At 41.3% G+C, this 16,141-nt stretch overlaps 1 protein-coding gene across 5 annotated transcripts in view; it reads left to right on the top strand.

Moving 5' to 3' along the window:
- DENND5B (DENN domain containing 5B) overlaps positions 1-16,141 on the top strand; it is a 120,341-nt gene that overhangs the window by 47,596 nt on the left and 56,604 nt on the right. For 3 of the 5 annotated variants that reach the window (XM_052790650.1, XM_052790649.1, XM_052790652.1), the window contains exons 2-4: positions 1,845-1,910; positions 8,614-8,723; positions 13,929-14,595. In XM_052790650.1, the coding sequence (XP_052646610.1) occupies positions 1,845-1,910; positions 8,614-8,723; positions 13,929-14,595 (843 nt within the window). The remainder of the gene's footprint in view (positions 1-1,844; positions 1,911-8,613; positions 8,724-13,928; positions 14,596-16,141) is intronic. The other 2 variants (XM_052790651.1, XM_052790653.1) reach the window with 1 other exon arrangement.

Below are 16,141 nucleotides of genomic sequence, written 5' to 3'. Positions count from 1 at the left end.
TTGGTGCTGTATAATGTTACTCTGTAGGCAGATAGTTAAGTATTTTAATCAAGGTCAGAAGGAAAGGATGATGGCAAACTAAACTGCTCATGTTAGAGCCTTTTTCTCTTGATTTATACTTGTACAATAACTCTTTTAGGTGAACAAATGTCCTTTTTAAAAGGATTTTTTAAATACTGAGCCTTTGCTAAGTGTAATTAGTTTGCGGCAATAGTTGTATTCCATTACATTGTGTTTGTATAAAGAATTAGGCTGTACAATAGTGTTCGTAGCTCTGTATTTATATCACTGTTGTCAATGATCTTCTGTCATTTGACTTCTCGTGCAGGAGTTTTTACATAACTTCTGTGACTGTTTAGCCATATGATTGATGATGATAAATGGTCAAAATACCGAAATGGGTAGTAAAACCAGAACCTGTCCCAGTGCATCTGGCTATGCATCCCTTCACGAGCTGTTACATCTTTCCTTTTCGCTCTTCCTATTGCAGAGGTGGTGGCTAAGTCCGTGGAAGCTTAGTGCCAAATTCCCTTTGAATGATAATGTTGTAAAGGACTTTTGGAGAGAGCTGTGAGGGTAGCCTGGCAGAGAGTCTTGTAAAGGCAGTGTGGGTATGGGCCTTTAGCGAGGGGAGTCTCCAGCTTTGGCAATTGTTTGTTTTGTTTCCTTGAATGTAAAGATTTATGCAACTTTTTAGTTCAAACAGCTCAAAGGTAGAATGAAATAGCTTAAGATGCCTGGAGTGGAAAAACATCCTGCACATTTGAATGTGGGTTATCTTCAGGTGCCTCCTAAAGAAATGAGAACATTATCCTGAAATACAAATTCACATCTAAAAATCTTTATTGAAAGAACTCCTGTGCCCTCTGCCGAGGGCTGCCTTCCCAGACAATATAGCCTTGGCAGAATTATCTGGGTCCTCTAACTGGTGCCTGGATTAACAGCTCAAGTAGGACGTCGGGGTGGAAATACTCTGAATTTACACCTAGAAACTGAATGACCAGAGAGGTCAATGGCATTGCAGCTTTAATATATGCTGTAGGTTTATAAAAATAGATTTAACTTGAGGAGGATTGCATAATGACTTTGCATAGCTTACAAATGGGACTTCTTTGGCGAAGGAATGCCATGGTGTCTGTGAAAACATTTTTGTTTTTCTGCAGGAGATGAGCAAACCAGTTGGAAGAAACCTCAGTCAGACATGCTAGCGGGAAGCTCTTCCATTAGAAGTGCCTACTGGGGTAGCTGTTACTGGAAGAGATTAAAATTGTTCATCCAAGTTCTAAACATAGCTTATTTATTCAAATTTTAGTCTAAAAACACCCTATTATGAGACAGAAATGATGAATAGAGCTATTGGGTAACTTCAGTAAGTCCTGAAAATGGCATGCAGTACAGCACTGAAGGTATAACAACATAGCAAACAGTATTATACTAAAGAAAACTTCTTGGGTTTAGTTCAACACCAGTTAAAGAACTGGTGTTTTTTCCCCCTGAGTTTCACAGGCTCTGGAATGGCTCAATATATGAACAAAGATGTCTTTCATAATAGGGAAGCTGTACAGCAGCATGCTGTTTGAAGTACTGAGAATTTAATCTCTTGTTACTAATTTTGACAAGTATTTCTACAATGTCTATCATTGCATTCAACACCTTTATAGTAATACAGTCGTGGCGGGTTTTATCATGTGGTTCTAACCTTTGCCAGTAGTGGGGGGAAGAGAGGTTGCAAGGGCGAGTGTTTAATGTCTGCTTCACATGTTTTCCCTTCCCCAGTACATTTGTATATCTTTTCATTTTGTTCATACTTGCTTTTTTTTATCTCTGTTTGTTATGTTGTGTAGTCTTGTACAAATGGCTAGAAGCAGATCTCCATGGCAAGAGCTCAGATACTGCAGACAAAACCTCAGGTAAAGAGGGGCTAAGGAGAAAACAAATCACCAGGCCCTCTCTCTCTCTCTCTTTATTTTCAGTCTTCCAACTCCCATTGAATCAAATTAAGGGTCAGAGTTCAAAAACAAACCAAGACCCCTGGACTTTTTCATTCTTAATTTAAATCAATATCTGGTAAATTTTATTCTATTTCTTGAAGCTCTCTTGGCAGATGTGCTTCCCTTCTCCAATGGATGCCACTAGTGGTGTCAGGTATATTGGTGGATATACGATATGCTAGATCTTTGTGTGCTTGATAAAGACTGAACAATATCTTGCATGAGGCCATGTTAGAGGATACTTATCCAGAAATCCAACTAGGCTTAGTTATGTGGATTTGTGAACAAAGGGTACTGGAAGGTCCAGTTCCACCAGTTTCTGCTACAGAGACCCAAAGGTTCCTGACACCTCAAGGAACCATGTTTTGCAGACTAGATTTAAATAGCAATGTTAGTGAGGTCCACACAGAGACACACCACACACCCCCCACCCCCCCCAAAGCCAAATCATTTAGATGTATTGGTAGGGTACACAACCCACTATGGCTTCCTGCTTAGATATGATCCCTCAATTCCTTTACATATTAACATGCAAGAGGTAGGTTAGACCCTGGTCCCCCTTCCCCAGCCCCCCCAAAAAGCCACCACCATCCTACAGACAACTCAGCTTTTAAAATTTTGGAATGAAAACTGTTTGGTCTGCCTTGTCCCAGTCTTCCCTTTCATAAAATTTCCCTTCTCCGCTGTAAGATTATGAGAATATGTGGTCGGAAATAATGCCTTTGAATTAATGTCCTTGAACTCCAACTAGCCTGCCACTGCCACCTTGGTGTCATGATGAGGCACAGAAGAAAAGCAGCAGAGCACAGTTTCTGCACTACTTAAACTAACTGGTTCCTGAACCCAATAATTAACAGCTTAGTTGCTCCACAGCCAAGCACTATTATTCCTGTCCCCACGTTGTTTTCTCACTCGCATGTTGTAGGTTACTTGCTTCTCATGCAGGGTCATCCAGTTATCCAATGCTTAACAAAGTTCACTCTACAGGGAAACAACATAGCTGGATGTGTTGAACACTTTTAATTAGAAATAGATATCAAAGAGGTTGTCACTGCGCATAGTTGTGCTCCCAGTATGTTCCTCTAAAGGAATAAAAGGTATTTTTATTTCTGTGGTCACAAGCATTCTTGTCTATGTTCCAGAGCTTGGAAGGAGTGACAGATAGCTTGCATTCCCTGGACCAGAGGGAGTGGGTACAGGATGCCTCTGCCTATTTGGTACATATTTTTCTATGCCTTTATAGCTGTGATAATTAATTAAAACAGATCTGCTTAAACCTTAAGATCGCTAAATTTTTTAAATATGATCACTCACATGAAAGCCATCATGACTGACAATCTCACAAGTGTAGCTGCATTTCCCTAGTAATTATATCCTTCATCCAAAACACAGATCAGGCTTATTTTCTAATTTTGAGAAATCTTTTCATTTTGAAGTGAAATTAGCACGGTTTTTCTTGGTCTAGCATCCATCACTTCACCATTTGCTTTTAATTTGAAACTAAATGTCCTTTTAAAAGTGAATGTCTTAAAGGGAAGTCACAAGTTGTTTCAAAGTACTGTTATGTAGGATGTAGTATCCAACTGAAATGGAACTTGAGTCTGACGTATTTTACACAATTTTGAAAAGTACGTGAATGATTTTTTTTAAAATATCCTGAAAGCAAAAGGATTCCATTCAAAACCAAATTTTTAATTTGCCTCTGAGAGACAGCTTACCCTATGAGATTTGCTGTTTGCATGAATGGGTACCACACATCAAATACGATGTTTCTGTCTGTATTAATAGTACTGTTATCTGGCCATTAATATTTTAGAATATGGATTCAATTGGCATTTGATACTCGCTTCATTTTTAATGTGCCTTGCTAATCCTGTTTGGGAAGTTAGCAAGCAAGGACTTAAAAGCACATAGTAGATTTAATGAAAATTCACTGTTTGCCTAGAATAACAGCTAAATAAATTTTATTTGCCGTGTGTGACTCAGCAGTTCAGAACTACCAAGGCTGAGAGCTGATATCAAGCACCCTTCGGTCCAGATCCCTTCCCTCACGTTTGCCAAGAAGGTTTTGCTCCCTGTGGTTCTCTTCCAGCTGCTTGTCAGTGTGGAGCTGGCTGTCACGGTCCACGTCTCTCACTTTGGTGAGAGTCGGGGTGTTTCCTGCTGGTTTGGCCAAATGATGACATTTCACCCTGACATGCAGGCTGCTTTCTGTCGTATCCTTGTACTGTTTGTTTCCTAAATTATGTATCTTCTCTAAAAGCTTACTCTGCCTGGCTTCCTGGGAGGCAGCTTTGTATGGTGGGTGTGATGTTGTGTCCTTTTGAGCTAATGACAGATTGATTCACTCCAGTGTGGCTTCTTGGCTCTTCTCTTTTGTCTCGTGATCACTGATTGAGAAAATTGTCTTTTCTCTGTGTGTGTTTTACCTTTAATTTATATCTTTTTAAAACCGCCAGAGTAGTAAAATGCAAACCCTGCAGAGACCCTGCAAAGGTAAGTTATTTGTGCCATTTACTTTTCTGGATAAAATGAATCCAGGTTGTCAGCCTACTAGGACATTGTTACTGCTGGTTTTAGAAAGCTGGATTTCTTAAAGCAATGCTTGTGCTTCATAAACAAAACTTTTTAGAAGTGTCTGTGTCTAAACAACTGCACGAGTATTTGTGGCAGCATACAAATCATTGGTCATTTCCAAAAGCTGATTGAAACCCTCAGTTTTTCATTATTACAGTGGTTTATTGGCAAATACGCCTTGTTCTTCTCCAGTGGTTCCAGATGCTGCCAGAGTATTGGTTGTCAAAATGGGGGGGCTGGTTTATAGGGAAAATGAGACGAAGGATATTCAATAAAAAGACCAGCAAAAAACCAAGGCTTTCCCCACTCTTCTATGCCCAGTGATGTAATTTTTGGTCTAACTTGGAAATAAGTCAACTTTATCTGGGGGGTTAGTTAGTAATTGAGCCACCAAACTAGGAGAGGAGGATATTTTCCCATGGAGAAGCCTTCAAGGACTGCTTCCCTAATCTCTCTGAGCAGTCTGACGTGCTTCCAGAGTCTGCCAGTGCTGCTGTAACGCCAGAGGACAGGTTAAAGGCAAGACAGCACCTAGCACCATGCAGCAGCTGCCCTCTCTGCCCCACCACAAGCTTAGGCTGTGCTACCAGAACAGGTGGGTAAAGCTACCGGGTATGTAACCCTCCACCTCTGGGTGCACGTGGAAGTTATTTAGATGAAAGCTGGGCGGTTTGCTGTCCCATTCAATCTAAGCGCACAGAGCCACATCCCCTGAGATGACACATCTTAGGTGTGCTGGAAGCGGGGCTGTCCTGAGCGCACCCAGCACACAGGGCAAAGCCTGCCCCAGTTTTCTTTGGTGCCTCTAAGTGAGCACAGGTGTTAGAAACAGTAAATGATGTGATTAATGTGCGTTGCTACTGGAGTCCCATTTACAGTTGTGTGTTAATATCAGATGATTAATCAATTTAGTTGTTGACTGTCATCACTGGGAGCTATTTTTCAAGCAAAAGGTGTTTTTACAACACCTATACGATGCAGAGTGGAAAACTGGCCCCCAAAGAACCTGTGAAGGGCTTAACTGGTGAACTGCAGAGGTGATGAGTGCCTCTGAACCACACAAATTACCCAGTTAGCATCCATCACAGTAACTGGTTTTTCTCATGAAAAAGGAAACCTTTAAAGAAATTTGGACTCCAGCAATCACTTGCTGTTAGCGGTGGAGAACTTCATTAAGTCATCCAGCTGCTCTTCGAACTTTTAGTAGAAGCAAGCAAACAAATTTAACATCAAATATCTGCCTTTCTGCTAATTCACAGTTGTAAGGTAAACTGTGTCAGATGTGAGAAAAATTGAAGATCTAATTAGGAAATAACCTCATGCATATTTATTTGATTATGCAAGCACATTAATTACAGTTTGATACTCAGAATTAAAAATGTTGCCAATTATGTTTAAGTGCATACCTAGAGAGAGAATTTTTGCTGGCTTTGCTGTTGGGATTTTTATTTTGTGAAACTTTAGGAATCAGTGGATGACATTATATCTTTATCTCTAATGCCTCTGCAAAGAACTTCTGGTCCAAAATAAGACGTTATTCTACTGCCATGTTCTGTAATAGAGTAATGGTCTCTGTGTACTTCAGTCTGAGCTTTGTAACTGAGCATGGAGAGGTTCCTTCACTGAGCTTGTGCTCTGGACTGCCATAGCAGCTAGTGGCAAGTCTGGTCCAACTTGGCAGATGTGATGAGCTGATCAGCTAAACCCCAACATGTCTTTTAATTTGATCCAATTTAGCTGATACCTTCGGTTTTCTTTATTTCTATGACGCATACGCTTTTGCTGGATTTCTGGTTTGCCTTGAGCAATTCCAGAAGCAGGCTGGATTCCCCTGCCAAAGCTCCTCACATCTTGCCATATCCATTTATTCCTGCCCCGGGAAATATGGCTGCAGCGTTGCATCATCTCGGACTTTTTCTCCTCCCAAGCACAAAATAACCTTGTAGAAGCTTATTTGCTTTTCTCCCCCATGGTTACCCACCTAAATCAAGTGAGACAGACATAGTGTTAGAGAAAAAAATAATGATGTTGCATGTGTCCAAATCCTGTGTTAAAAATAAGCCATTGAATAAAAATGCCCGTATCTTTAAAATCTCAGAGATGTCTTGGGAAGGAAAATTTTAAACCCTTTCTCTGAATGCATTTGAAAGCAAGTGCTGTTGGAAGAGCTGGTTAGCTCTCCGCCACCTGGCTCCCGAGCTCACTCGGTACAGCGGCTCTTACAGCGGAGCGAGGTGCAGTCCCAGCACAGCTGAGTCGCGCATCTCGAGGAATTTCCGCCTGCCTACATGCATCCTTGTGGAGGGGAGCTCTGGCATAAGCTTCCACCTCCCCTTCCTGACCAAGCAGGCAGCTGGCATTGGTGTAAGAAAAGCCTGACCTTCGCCTCCTCTTCCTCCACCTGCCTGTGTTGTGATGGCCCCGGCACTGCAGCCCCTGAGAGACAGTACAGGTTCTGCCCTCTGCGTTGAAGATGTATTAAGGGTTTCATACAACAAAAGGTTTTCAACCCTTCTAAAACTTTGCCTGGATAATTTTTACCTTGTGAACTGCTACTGTGTTTTAATCTGTTATCTTGTGTTCCCTGCAATTATCTGCAGATTCTAAGCTCTGCCAGGCAAAGACTGAGAATCTCAGCTTTCAATCAGTTTGTAAAGAAATTGCCATGGATTAATTCACTCTGAGCCAAAGGATTGTGTAGACTGTGCTTTGCAAGGAGCAAAGGGCATGTGCCAAATGGCTGTGGCCTCAGAAACTTTTGGGTAACTGCTGAACTGTGAATTTTGCAACATCATGCAAAGGCTGCTAGCTGCACAAAGGTTGAGTTGTCATACGTAACTCAGCAAGCATCAATTGTACTCCTGCAGTCCATGTTGCCTTCAGAGAGGGGTTAGTGAGGTTAGTGACTTGTAGTTTAATTTTTCTGCAGGAACAGTGGATGGCCTTTAGAGCTTGCCAAAAGATTGAGTATTTTTTCATCCAAAATAACCTCTCATTAAAAGCGTTAATGGAATATTGGTTCTGTCTTTAAGTATAAAGAGAAATAATGGTGTTTTTTTTAAAGAAAAGAAATCCAGTTCTATTTCAGTAATGTATTTTTAAAAGTATCTAGGTAACACCAAGAAGTCCCAAAGGAAGCCTTTGAGTGCAAAGTAAGGTTTGGTGAAAAACATTTCACATTGTGAACTTAAGGCTTTCATCCCATTCAGCTCTCTCAGGTGAGAAAGGAACTGAACAGGAAAGACCCACCTGTAGTCTTTAAAGCAAGAAGCCTGAAATTCTAACCTGATACCTGAGAAAAGTGTAGTAGATGGTAATATAATTAATAGATTTTAAGAACTTCTTATTTTGATTAATGTGTTGCATACTGCAGACTGCCTAGTGGTGAAAACTCCATTAACAATATCACTGTGAAATACACTTTTTGTATGCTGATAACTGGATGCATTTCTGTTTGAAGTCTAATTTCAGTCTTGCTCTTTGCACTTGCTGGATTCTTTGTGTGGAAAAAGTCTGTCCTTGAAATTTGATGTAGAAAAATAAATGTTTAATCTTCACACAGGACTTGTGGTATAAAAAAGATCTATAATGAATCCTTGAATAATTTATAATAGCTGAGAGGTGCTCATACTTTTTATTGACCATAAGACAGTTTCTAACAAACTTGGGGGAAAGTGCTCTTTCAATGTCTAAGTAAAGCCATCTCTAGATATTCAAGCTGTAGGGGAGGGTGGAGAATTCAGCTGATTGCAGGGTCTTTTTCTATAAAACTCCAGCAGTAATTTTTCTCTTAAAAATAAATTTCCATGCTGTAAGTACTAAGCTGAAAGCTGTGTTGCAACTGTAGTAAGATTTTGTCAGAAGGAGGGTAAGATCAGACTGAATGTGCATCTTTTCTGTTTCTCTTTTAGAAGTAATACATCTGTTGGGAGTGAAAATGCCCCTCAGATTTCAGAAAAAAAAAAAAGTGAAAGAAAGCTGCCCAGGCCAGGTTTCTCTGAAGCCTCACTGCTGTGACAGGTCATTATTTCTTCATTTGTTGCAGGAGAGAATTTTGACCAGAGTCCCTTAAGGAGAACCTTCAAGTCCAAAGTTTTGGCCCATTATCCTCAGAACATCGAGTGGAACCCCTTTGACCAGGATGCCGTCAACATGGTAGGTAGAGAAACTCTCCCCCCAAACTGTTTTCTGACAACTTCAACTCTCAAGTGGTTCCTGAATTGTTTAGAACCGGCCCTTGTGATGTGATGAACAAGGTTGCACCCACTAGGCATGCTGGTTGAAAAGCTGTAGAGGAAGAGGTACTGTGAAAATACAGAATACTTTCAGGCACAACAAAAGTAAAATGCTGCATTTCCCTCATTAGTTCTAGTTAAGTCTACTGCGTGATTAAACGAGTCCAACCACCATCTCAGTGACTGGCTGAGAAGGGGTGTAGTCACCCAGGATACATATCCACAGGTGGGAAGGAGGCAAACCAGGGAATTTTTAAGATACTAATATCCATGTGAAATTTCTGAGTACAAAAAACCTTGATGCTGCATATAGCAAGGGAAAGAGGAATCTTTACGCAGAAGCTGGAACTTACCTAAACTACAGCTTTTGTTGGGTAGTCATTTTTAATGGCACCTGTGCACCAATGCATCTTCTGTACATCTCTTTCCTCTCAGCTAAATTTGATGTGAGTGTCTGTGTGGCTAAGTCCCATGAATAGGGGAGGGAGGAGAAAACAGTTTCTGGGTTGGGGGCAGTGACAACTGAAAGGCTGATGATCCACTGGAAATTTTCCTAAAGAGTTGATATTCAAAGGATGTTTCCAAAATCACCAAAGCACTTGTTAAGAACATATCCTGACAAAGACAACAGATTACTGGTATTTGAGCTTCCCATTGCAGAAAATGCTATTCGTTTCATAACTTAAAAGTAACCAGTTGTTGTAATAATAACATTAAACAATATTACTGCTTCCAGCTGTTTTCAAAAATGTGTATTGGGTCTAACTCAAAATTGGAAAATTAGGGAACCCCTTCCCCCCAGTCTAGTTGAGATGTGCTTCTCATTTGAGGAGGGTAGGACGACATACGATCTACTTCAAAACAGAACAAACCTCATTGTATGGTGCAGGTAGGAAGTCAAGAGAATCTCCTGGCCCTCACCCAGGAGATGGAGAGATGGGGATCACATAAAACCCACAATAAAATGGCTTTTGCAAACGCAAAAATGCATTTGGAACTTCTCTGCAATCATGAAGATGTAGAAATCTGAAGTTCATCTCAATTTCCACTGAATTTTATTTTTTAGCTCTGTGCCAAATATTTAATGTGAAAACACAGGAGCTGGAAGTAGCAGTGACACAAAGAGCTGGTACTGTGGCACTGCACATGCATAGAAAGGCAGAGATGAGCCTGATCACTCCCTCTGCCTGCTGGCAGCTGGGGATTTCTGTCCTCTCCTTCCAAATGTGCACTGATGGAGATGGTGCAGTGTTTGGGCAGGTCTCCACATCACTTTGCTAATAAAGAAGGCATGAAGGACTCAGAATGATGCTTCGTCAGCACGGTTAAGATGGTAATAACTACCAAGGCCACTTATGCCTTTTAGTTCTGCCTTTGAATTGGGGGTGTTCAGAGGAGAAGGGATGGGGGATGTGCAGCAGGAATATGGCAGCAAAAGGTAATGGCTGGAATTGCTGCATTATTTGTCTCTCACATTACAGTTGAAAATGTCTAGTATTCATGAAGTGTGATCATATCATTGGACAAAAATGGAATACTAAAACCAGCAAGAGACCTATTAAAATAAAATAATCGAACTGAGCTGCATTCAGCTGAAATCAAATGGCTGAAGAACACATCTTTCATTTGCAATGTGTCTTGGAGAAAAAAAAAAGCATTTACTAACAGCAGCAGTATTTAATAGTCTTTTAAATCATCTTTTGGAAAACTTCTTTATTTTTTTGATCTGAAACATCACTTAAAGTAATATCCACCTCCACAGAATCCCTTGAGGCCATTATTGGCCTTTCTGATCTTGCCTTGCTGTATTAGTTCTGCCTATGTGTTTGCTTTATGTGAGCTTCCAGAAGCGACTTTCCTCAGAGAAGAAAATGCATAAATCCTTGAAGGTTAACTTGTGAGAACTCTGGCTTTGCTGGATGCCTAAGGAATTTCAATTGCCTTCTGAAACCATCCTATCGCTTTAAAAATAACCCCCTGAAGTCCCAAGCAATCACTTTGCCTACAAGTCATGTTTTCTCTCCCTTTCAAAGTATATATCAAAGTACAGGGTTCTCTTTAATAGGGAAGTATTTCTTTCCCCCCACTGCTTTTTGTGATTATCCCTGCCTAACGTCGCATACTATCTTCTGTGGCCATTCTGCAAGTAATGTGTTGTACCAAACTGGAGTTCTCAGTAGAGAGGAAAATGAAATTTTTAGGAAATAAACCTCCTATTTTAGCCCTCTGGTTCGTCAAGGTATATAAATCTTTGCCTGTATTTCTCAAGTTCAAGGAAGCATCGTCCGTTCAACATCTCATGTACTAAAATAAAAGCATTAAAGGTTCCCCAGTGTAATTTGAAGGAGCAGGCTTTAGGCTTTAATACAAACAAAAGCATCTTCCTCTCCATCCCCTCACCCACAGTGCAATTTGGGTATGGAGCTTCCTGCTGCAGCATGCTGTGAACATGAAAAATATGCAAGGGCTTAAAAAGTGAAATAGAGGATCTAATGGAGAAGAGGTGAACCAATGCTAATGGGCAGTGGTCCAGAGGGGACCTTTGGTTCAGAAATATCTGCAACTGATGATGGCTGGGAGGAAGGAGGGAGGGATTACAATGTGTGTGTGTGTGTGTGTATCTGTGTCCTGCCTCCATGTTTAGGAGAAGGGTGTCTCCTACCCATCACTTCTAGAGATGGGGTATGGATTCGTATCTTTTTGTCTGTGTTTGTGCAGCTTCCTTCTGTTTTTCCAAACCATGTTGATTATAAGCCTTATTGCAAGTATGATTTAATTCCATGTTTTTCTGCTGATGGATATGTTTAAATATAAATAGTAAAGTGCTCTGAAAACCAAAATCCTGTCCTTTGATCAGTAATCTTGGATAGTTTTCTGTGTTTGTACAAAGATGTAATAAAGGTGACTGACTGCCTTCTTGCCATTAGTCAGCCAGCTTCACCAGCAGGCAAAGCTTTCAACCCCCTTAGCACGTCCCAAGCCGCTCTTCCCCAACACTCTCCTGTGGCACATGTGACAAACACAGACAAGATGGGAAATGATTGATGTCTAAGGCGCTAAGATGAAAGTTTTCATGCATTAACTGCAAATTTGAAGCTTTCTGTATTGCTGGAAAATGAGCACAGGCCCTTCCTTTTGATCTTAGCTTCTTAAGTGACTCTTGGTCATTCTTCCCTGCCTCAGTGCTTTCCCATCTTCTTTCTTTCTTTGCCTTTTTCTGTGTCCTCTTGTAGGTGTAACAACAGTGGCAGTCTCTGTGTCAGGGTTTGCAGCCAGGGTCGTAAAATGTCAATATTCTGCATATGCCGGGCCGTGGTTGAAGCTTAATAGATGGGCATCCCTTTGTGTGTGTATACTCGATGTATAAAGGACGAGGGAATAATAATTAAGACTTGGAGGCAATTTATTTAAAAGAGCCTTCTGAAACTGTCGTAGCCAGTCTGAATTTCCCTGATGCTTATCTGTTCTTGATTGTACCAGTACATATAATTTGCTTATCCAGATATTCTTCTGTAAAGTGAGGAAAATATAATCTTTGATAGTGTTGAGATTAAAACCTATTATTTTGGCCTGATTGGATTTGATAAAGCTATAGCTGCTATTGAATGCCCACATTCTAGAAATAAATTTTTATTAAGCAAGCTTGCCAAAAAATGAGGATAAGAGATATTGTGCAGAATAAATTTAAATAACGTGTGAAACAAGGATTTTTTTTTACTACTACTTTATTGGAGAAGCCATAACCACGGCACTGCTGTTAATGCCTCGATAAAAACTATAAACCTTTTGAATGGAAATGTGGCTGCTGTTCAAAAATGGTTCAAGCTGCAATTTCATGGTTGATGTCAGCAAAGCCCATCAATTGAATTAAATTCTACTACCAACTCCAGGCTACTTATTTCCCTGTACATTACCTTTTAGAGCAATACAGAAGAGCTGCCCTAGATAACTTAGGGGCTTGCTAGCATGTTGTGAAGTGAGTCTGGACCACTTGCCTAAATCCCAGCTGGGCTTGTAGCAGCTTTATCAGGCTGTTGAATGGTCTCCTGCAAGGTGCACTGGTGAAGTTCAGGGTAGGATGTACCTGAAAATATACAATTATTTCTCTTGACCTCTTCTACCATCACAAGAATTTACTCCTGGTCAAGGCATTAGGGGATGCACTCAGTCATGTGCAGGCTCACATCCCTTGGGAAAGTTGGCTTCTTTGGAAGTTGCGTTTTGGAACAGGAGGAGCACTTTGAAGGCTCTCCCTCTCTTCTTTCCTTTTATTTCTTCAGATGGAAGGAAGGTACAATGGAAGCTTTAGTTCTTTGTTTATAAACATACTGATTTAGCTAGAACATAAGGAGTTTCATGCTGATGCACATTCAAAACAAGTTTTGCTGGATGTTTGTTATTTTGTATTAGATGGCTGATAGAATTCCTGAGGAATGCCTGGAAAAATGCCTCGAGTTATCACTAGGGCTGTGTTTCAGAGAAACACCCAGTGTAGTAGAATCACTGCAAAAGATTTTGCTGAGTGGTAAATAAAAAACAAGGCTTTCATAGATTTTGGGTGTTTCCCTCCCTCCCCTCCCACCCCCTTCTTCCAATCTAAGCTATTTTGTAGCATTTAAGGAAGAAAGTAAATGTAATAGTTGTCAGTCAATTGTTTTGTTTTTTCTTTTAAGAAAATTAGGGAAGATCAAAGAATTTCAAGAAGTCTGTGTAATTTGAATTCAGTGGTATAAGATGCTTCCTTGGCTCTGATTTGAGAGTACTGTGGGCACAATATATGCGAATGAGAACAAAACTGGGTGTTTTTATGTGATGCTTAAGTAAATGAGACAAAGACTATTCAGTAGTGAAAATAATTTCACAAAGTAATGAAAATGAGTCGTAACCACTTAATAGATAGGTCATTTTGGAGGGTGTTTTCCTTTCTTCAGTCATGTCTACCTCTTTTTTTAAGTAGCATCAGTTTTAGGCTGTTTGTTCTTGGGCTACTTTTCAGGGGGATTGTGTTTAATGATAAATGGCTTGTTATGATGCGGTGGATAAAAAGAATGTGCCTGTAAAGCAAAAGTAACAAAATAAAATTGTAGTGTAGATAACTAAATCTATTTGTTTTCTCTTTTCTTAGCTGTGTATGCCCAAAGGGCTGTCTTTCAGGACGCAGGCAGATAACAGAGATCCACAGCTCCATTCATTCATCATCACCAGAGAAGACGGCTCTCGTACGTATGGGTTTGTGCTCACATTCTACGAGGAGGTCACGAGCAAGCAGATCTGCACAGCCATGCAAACGCTCTACCAGATGCACAATGCAGAGCAATACAGCAGCGTCTGCGCCTCCTCCTCGTGCAGCATGGACTCCCTGGCCAGCAGCATCGACGAGGGTGACGCCACGTCCCTTGCCAAGCTCCAGCGGTACAACTCCTATGACATCAGCAGAGACACGCTGTACGTCTCCAAATGCATATGCCTCATCATGCCTCTGCCCTTCATGCAAGCCTGCAAGAAGTTCCTGGTCCAGCTCTATAAGGCGGTGACCTCCCAGCAGCCGCCACCTCTGCCCCTGGAGAGCTACATCCACAACATCCTCTACGAGGTGCCCCTGCCGCCCCCCGGGAGGTCGCTGAAGTTTTACGGGGTTTACGAGCCCATCATTTGCCAGAGACCTGGGCCCAACGAGCTGCCGCTGTCTGACTACCCGCTGCGGGAGGTCTTCGAGCTGCTGGGCCTGGAGAACCTAGTCCAGGTTTTCACCTGCGTTCTTCTGGAGATGCAGATCCTTCTGTACTCACAAGGTGGGCACTTGTCCAGTGATGCACGTTGGGTCTGTTCCCAGCGGGCAGTTCCTGGGCAGCTGCAGCCACAGGAGCTAATACAAAGCTGATGATTTTCGGTGGATTTGTTAAATGTGAGAATGTAATGAAAAAATGTGGGAGAAACAAGTCTGTCCTAATGAAAGCACTAAATAATTGTTTCCTCCAGGCAGTCTAGGTGCTGCTTGTTTAATTATGCATTATATTTATCACTTGTGACAGCTAGCAATAGAATTCCCTTAATTATTATACTTACATTGCCCTTGATCATGCTGCAAGACAGCATGAAACTAATCCTATCTTCTGCAAAAATACCAGCAGAAAGTAATACATCTTGCAGAAGACACTCTTGCTACTTTCTTTTTAAAATTTCAGCAGCATGTTGAAGTTTGCTGAGATTTCTCCCCCCCGCCCCCCCCATCATGGATACGTTCTGGTTAAAGCGCTGAGAGTTTTTTAGCACTTAGAGGCTGAAGTTTTAATGCTGGGTTGGAACTGAGTGGAGTTACAGGGCATCCCTTTGTAGTCTCACTTGAGATATTTGGAAACTTTTCTGGCAAGGATGCTGGTACTTCTTTTTGAGACACTTAAGATTGCAATTGGCAAAGGCTAGCTACATTGGCAGAAGCTGCTTGCGCAGAGCCTGTCCATGCTGAAGTATGCCAGCAAGCTTTTGAAAATCTGGTGTGTACCTTTTCTCTTCTGGTTGTGTCTTTCTGCAATAGGGCAATACTCTGCTACGAGTTTTGGGAATCTTGACTTAGCGCTGGGTGTGCTCTGAGGTTTTACACCCCTGTTACTGTCTCCTGTATGATGTTGGTTGCTGTGAGTCTGGCCCTGGTGATACTTTGTTACCAAAAGTTATGTGTTGCAACTGTTGCGATGCACCAGAGTGCTCCAACAAGTCGAGTTCAAGTTCCTGCTGACTTTAAAGGGGTTGTCCAGACCTTTCGGACGTTCCTCGAAGACTCCCTGGATGCCTGTCCATATTATCTGGGTTCCCAAGTGGCTTCTGTGATGCTGACGCTAAATTAGGAAAATGTGCATTGGGGAAAAAGTTTGGCGGGGTTGTTCCATCAGACTAGAATGAACAACATGAAGCCAGGAGGTATGTGTACCTTTTAACAAAAAGAAGAAGAGGTGCTGAATACCTAGACTTCTCAAGAGATGTGGTTCAAGCAACAGACAGCTGGAAATGGAGAGGAGAGAGAGGATGGGACGTAGTCTAAAATTAGTATGGGTAACGAACAAACTTTCAGGCTCCAAAAGTGAATGCTTGGGTTTGTTATATAAAAGAAAAGGTCAGTAAGTGTGTAATAGTAATACTAATGACTAAATGACTGAGAATGGGGAAAAACGTTCAGGGAGGTGGAAGAAGGGTAGTTCTTCTGCAAATGACTGAATTCAAAGAATTGCTGGTTCTTTGCAGAGTACTTCTCCATATGGACTCCAGGGATTTGCTTTCAAGAATTGAAAATGAAGGGCTTTATCTGCTCTCGGTTTGCAGTGTGAGCAGAAATCCTGCTGT

The sequence above is a fragment of the Harpia harpyja genome, chromosome 6 (assembly GCF_026419915.1).
Source record: "Harpia harpyja isolate bHarHar1 chromosome 6, bHarHar1 primary haplotype, whole genome shotgun sequence".
Lineage (NCBI taxonomy): Eukaryota > Metazoa > Chordata > Aves > Accipitriformes > Accipitridae > Harpia > Harpia harpyja.
This window is presented reverse-complemented; position numbering and strand designations above follow the sequence as displayed.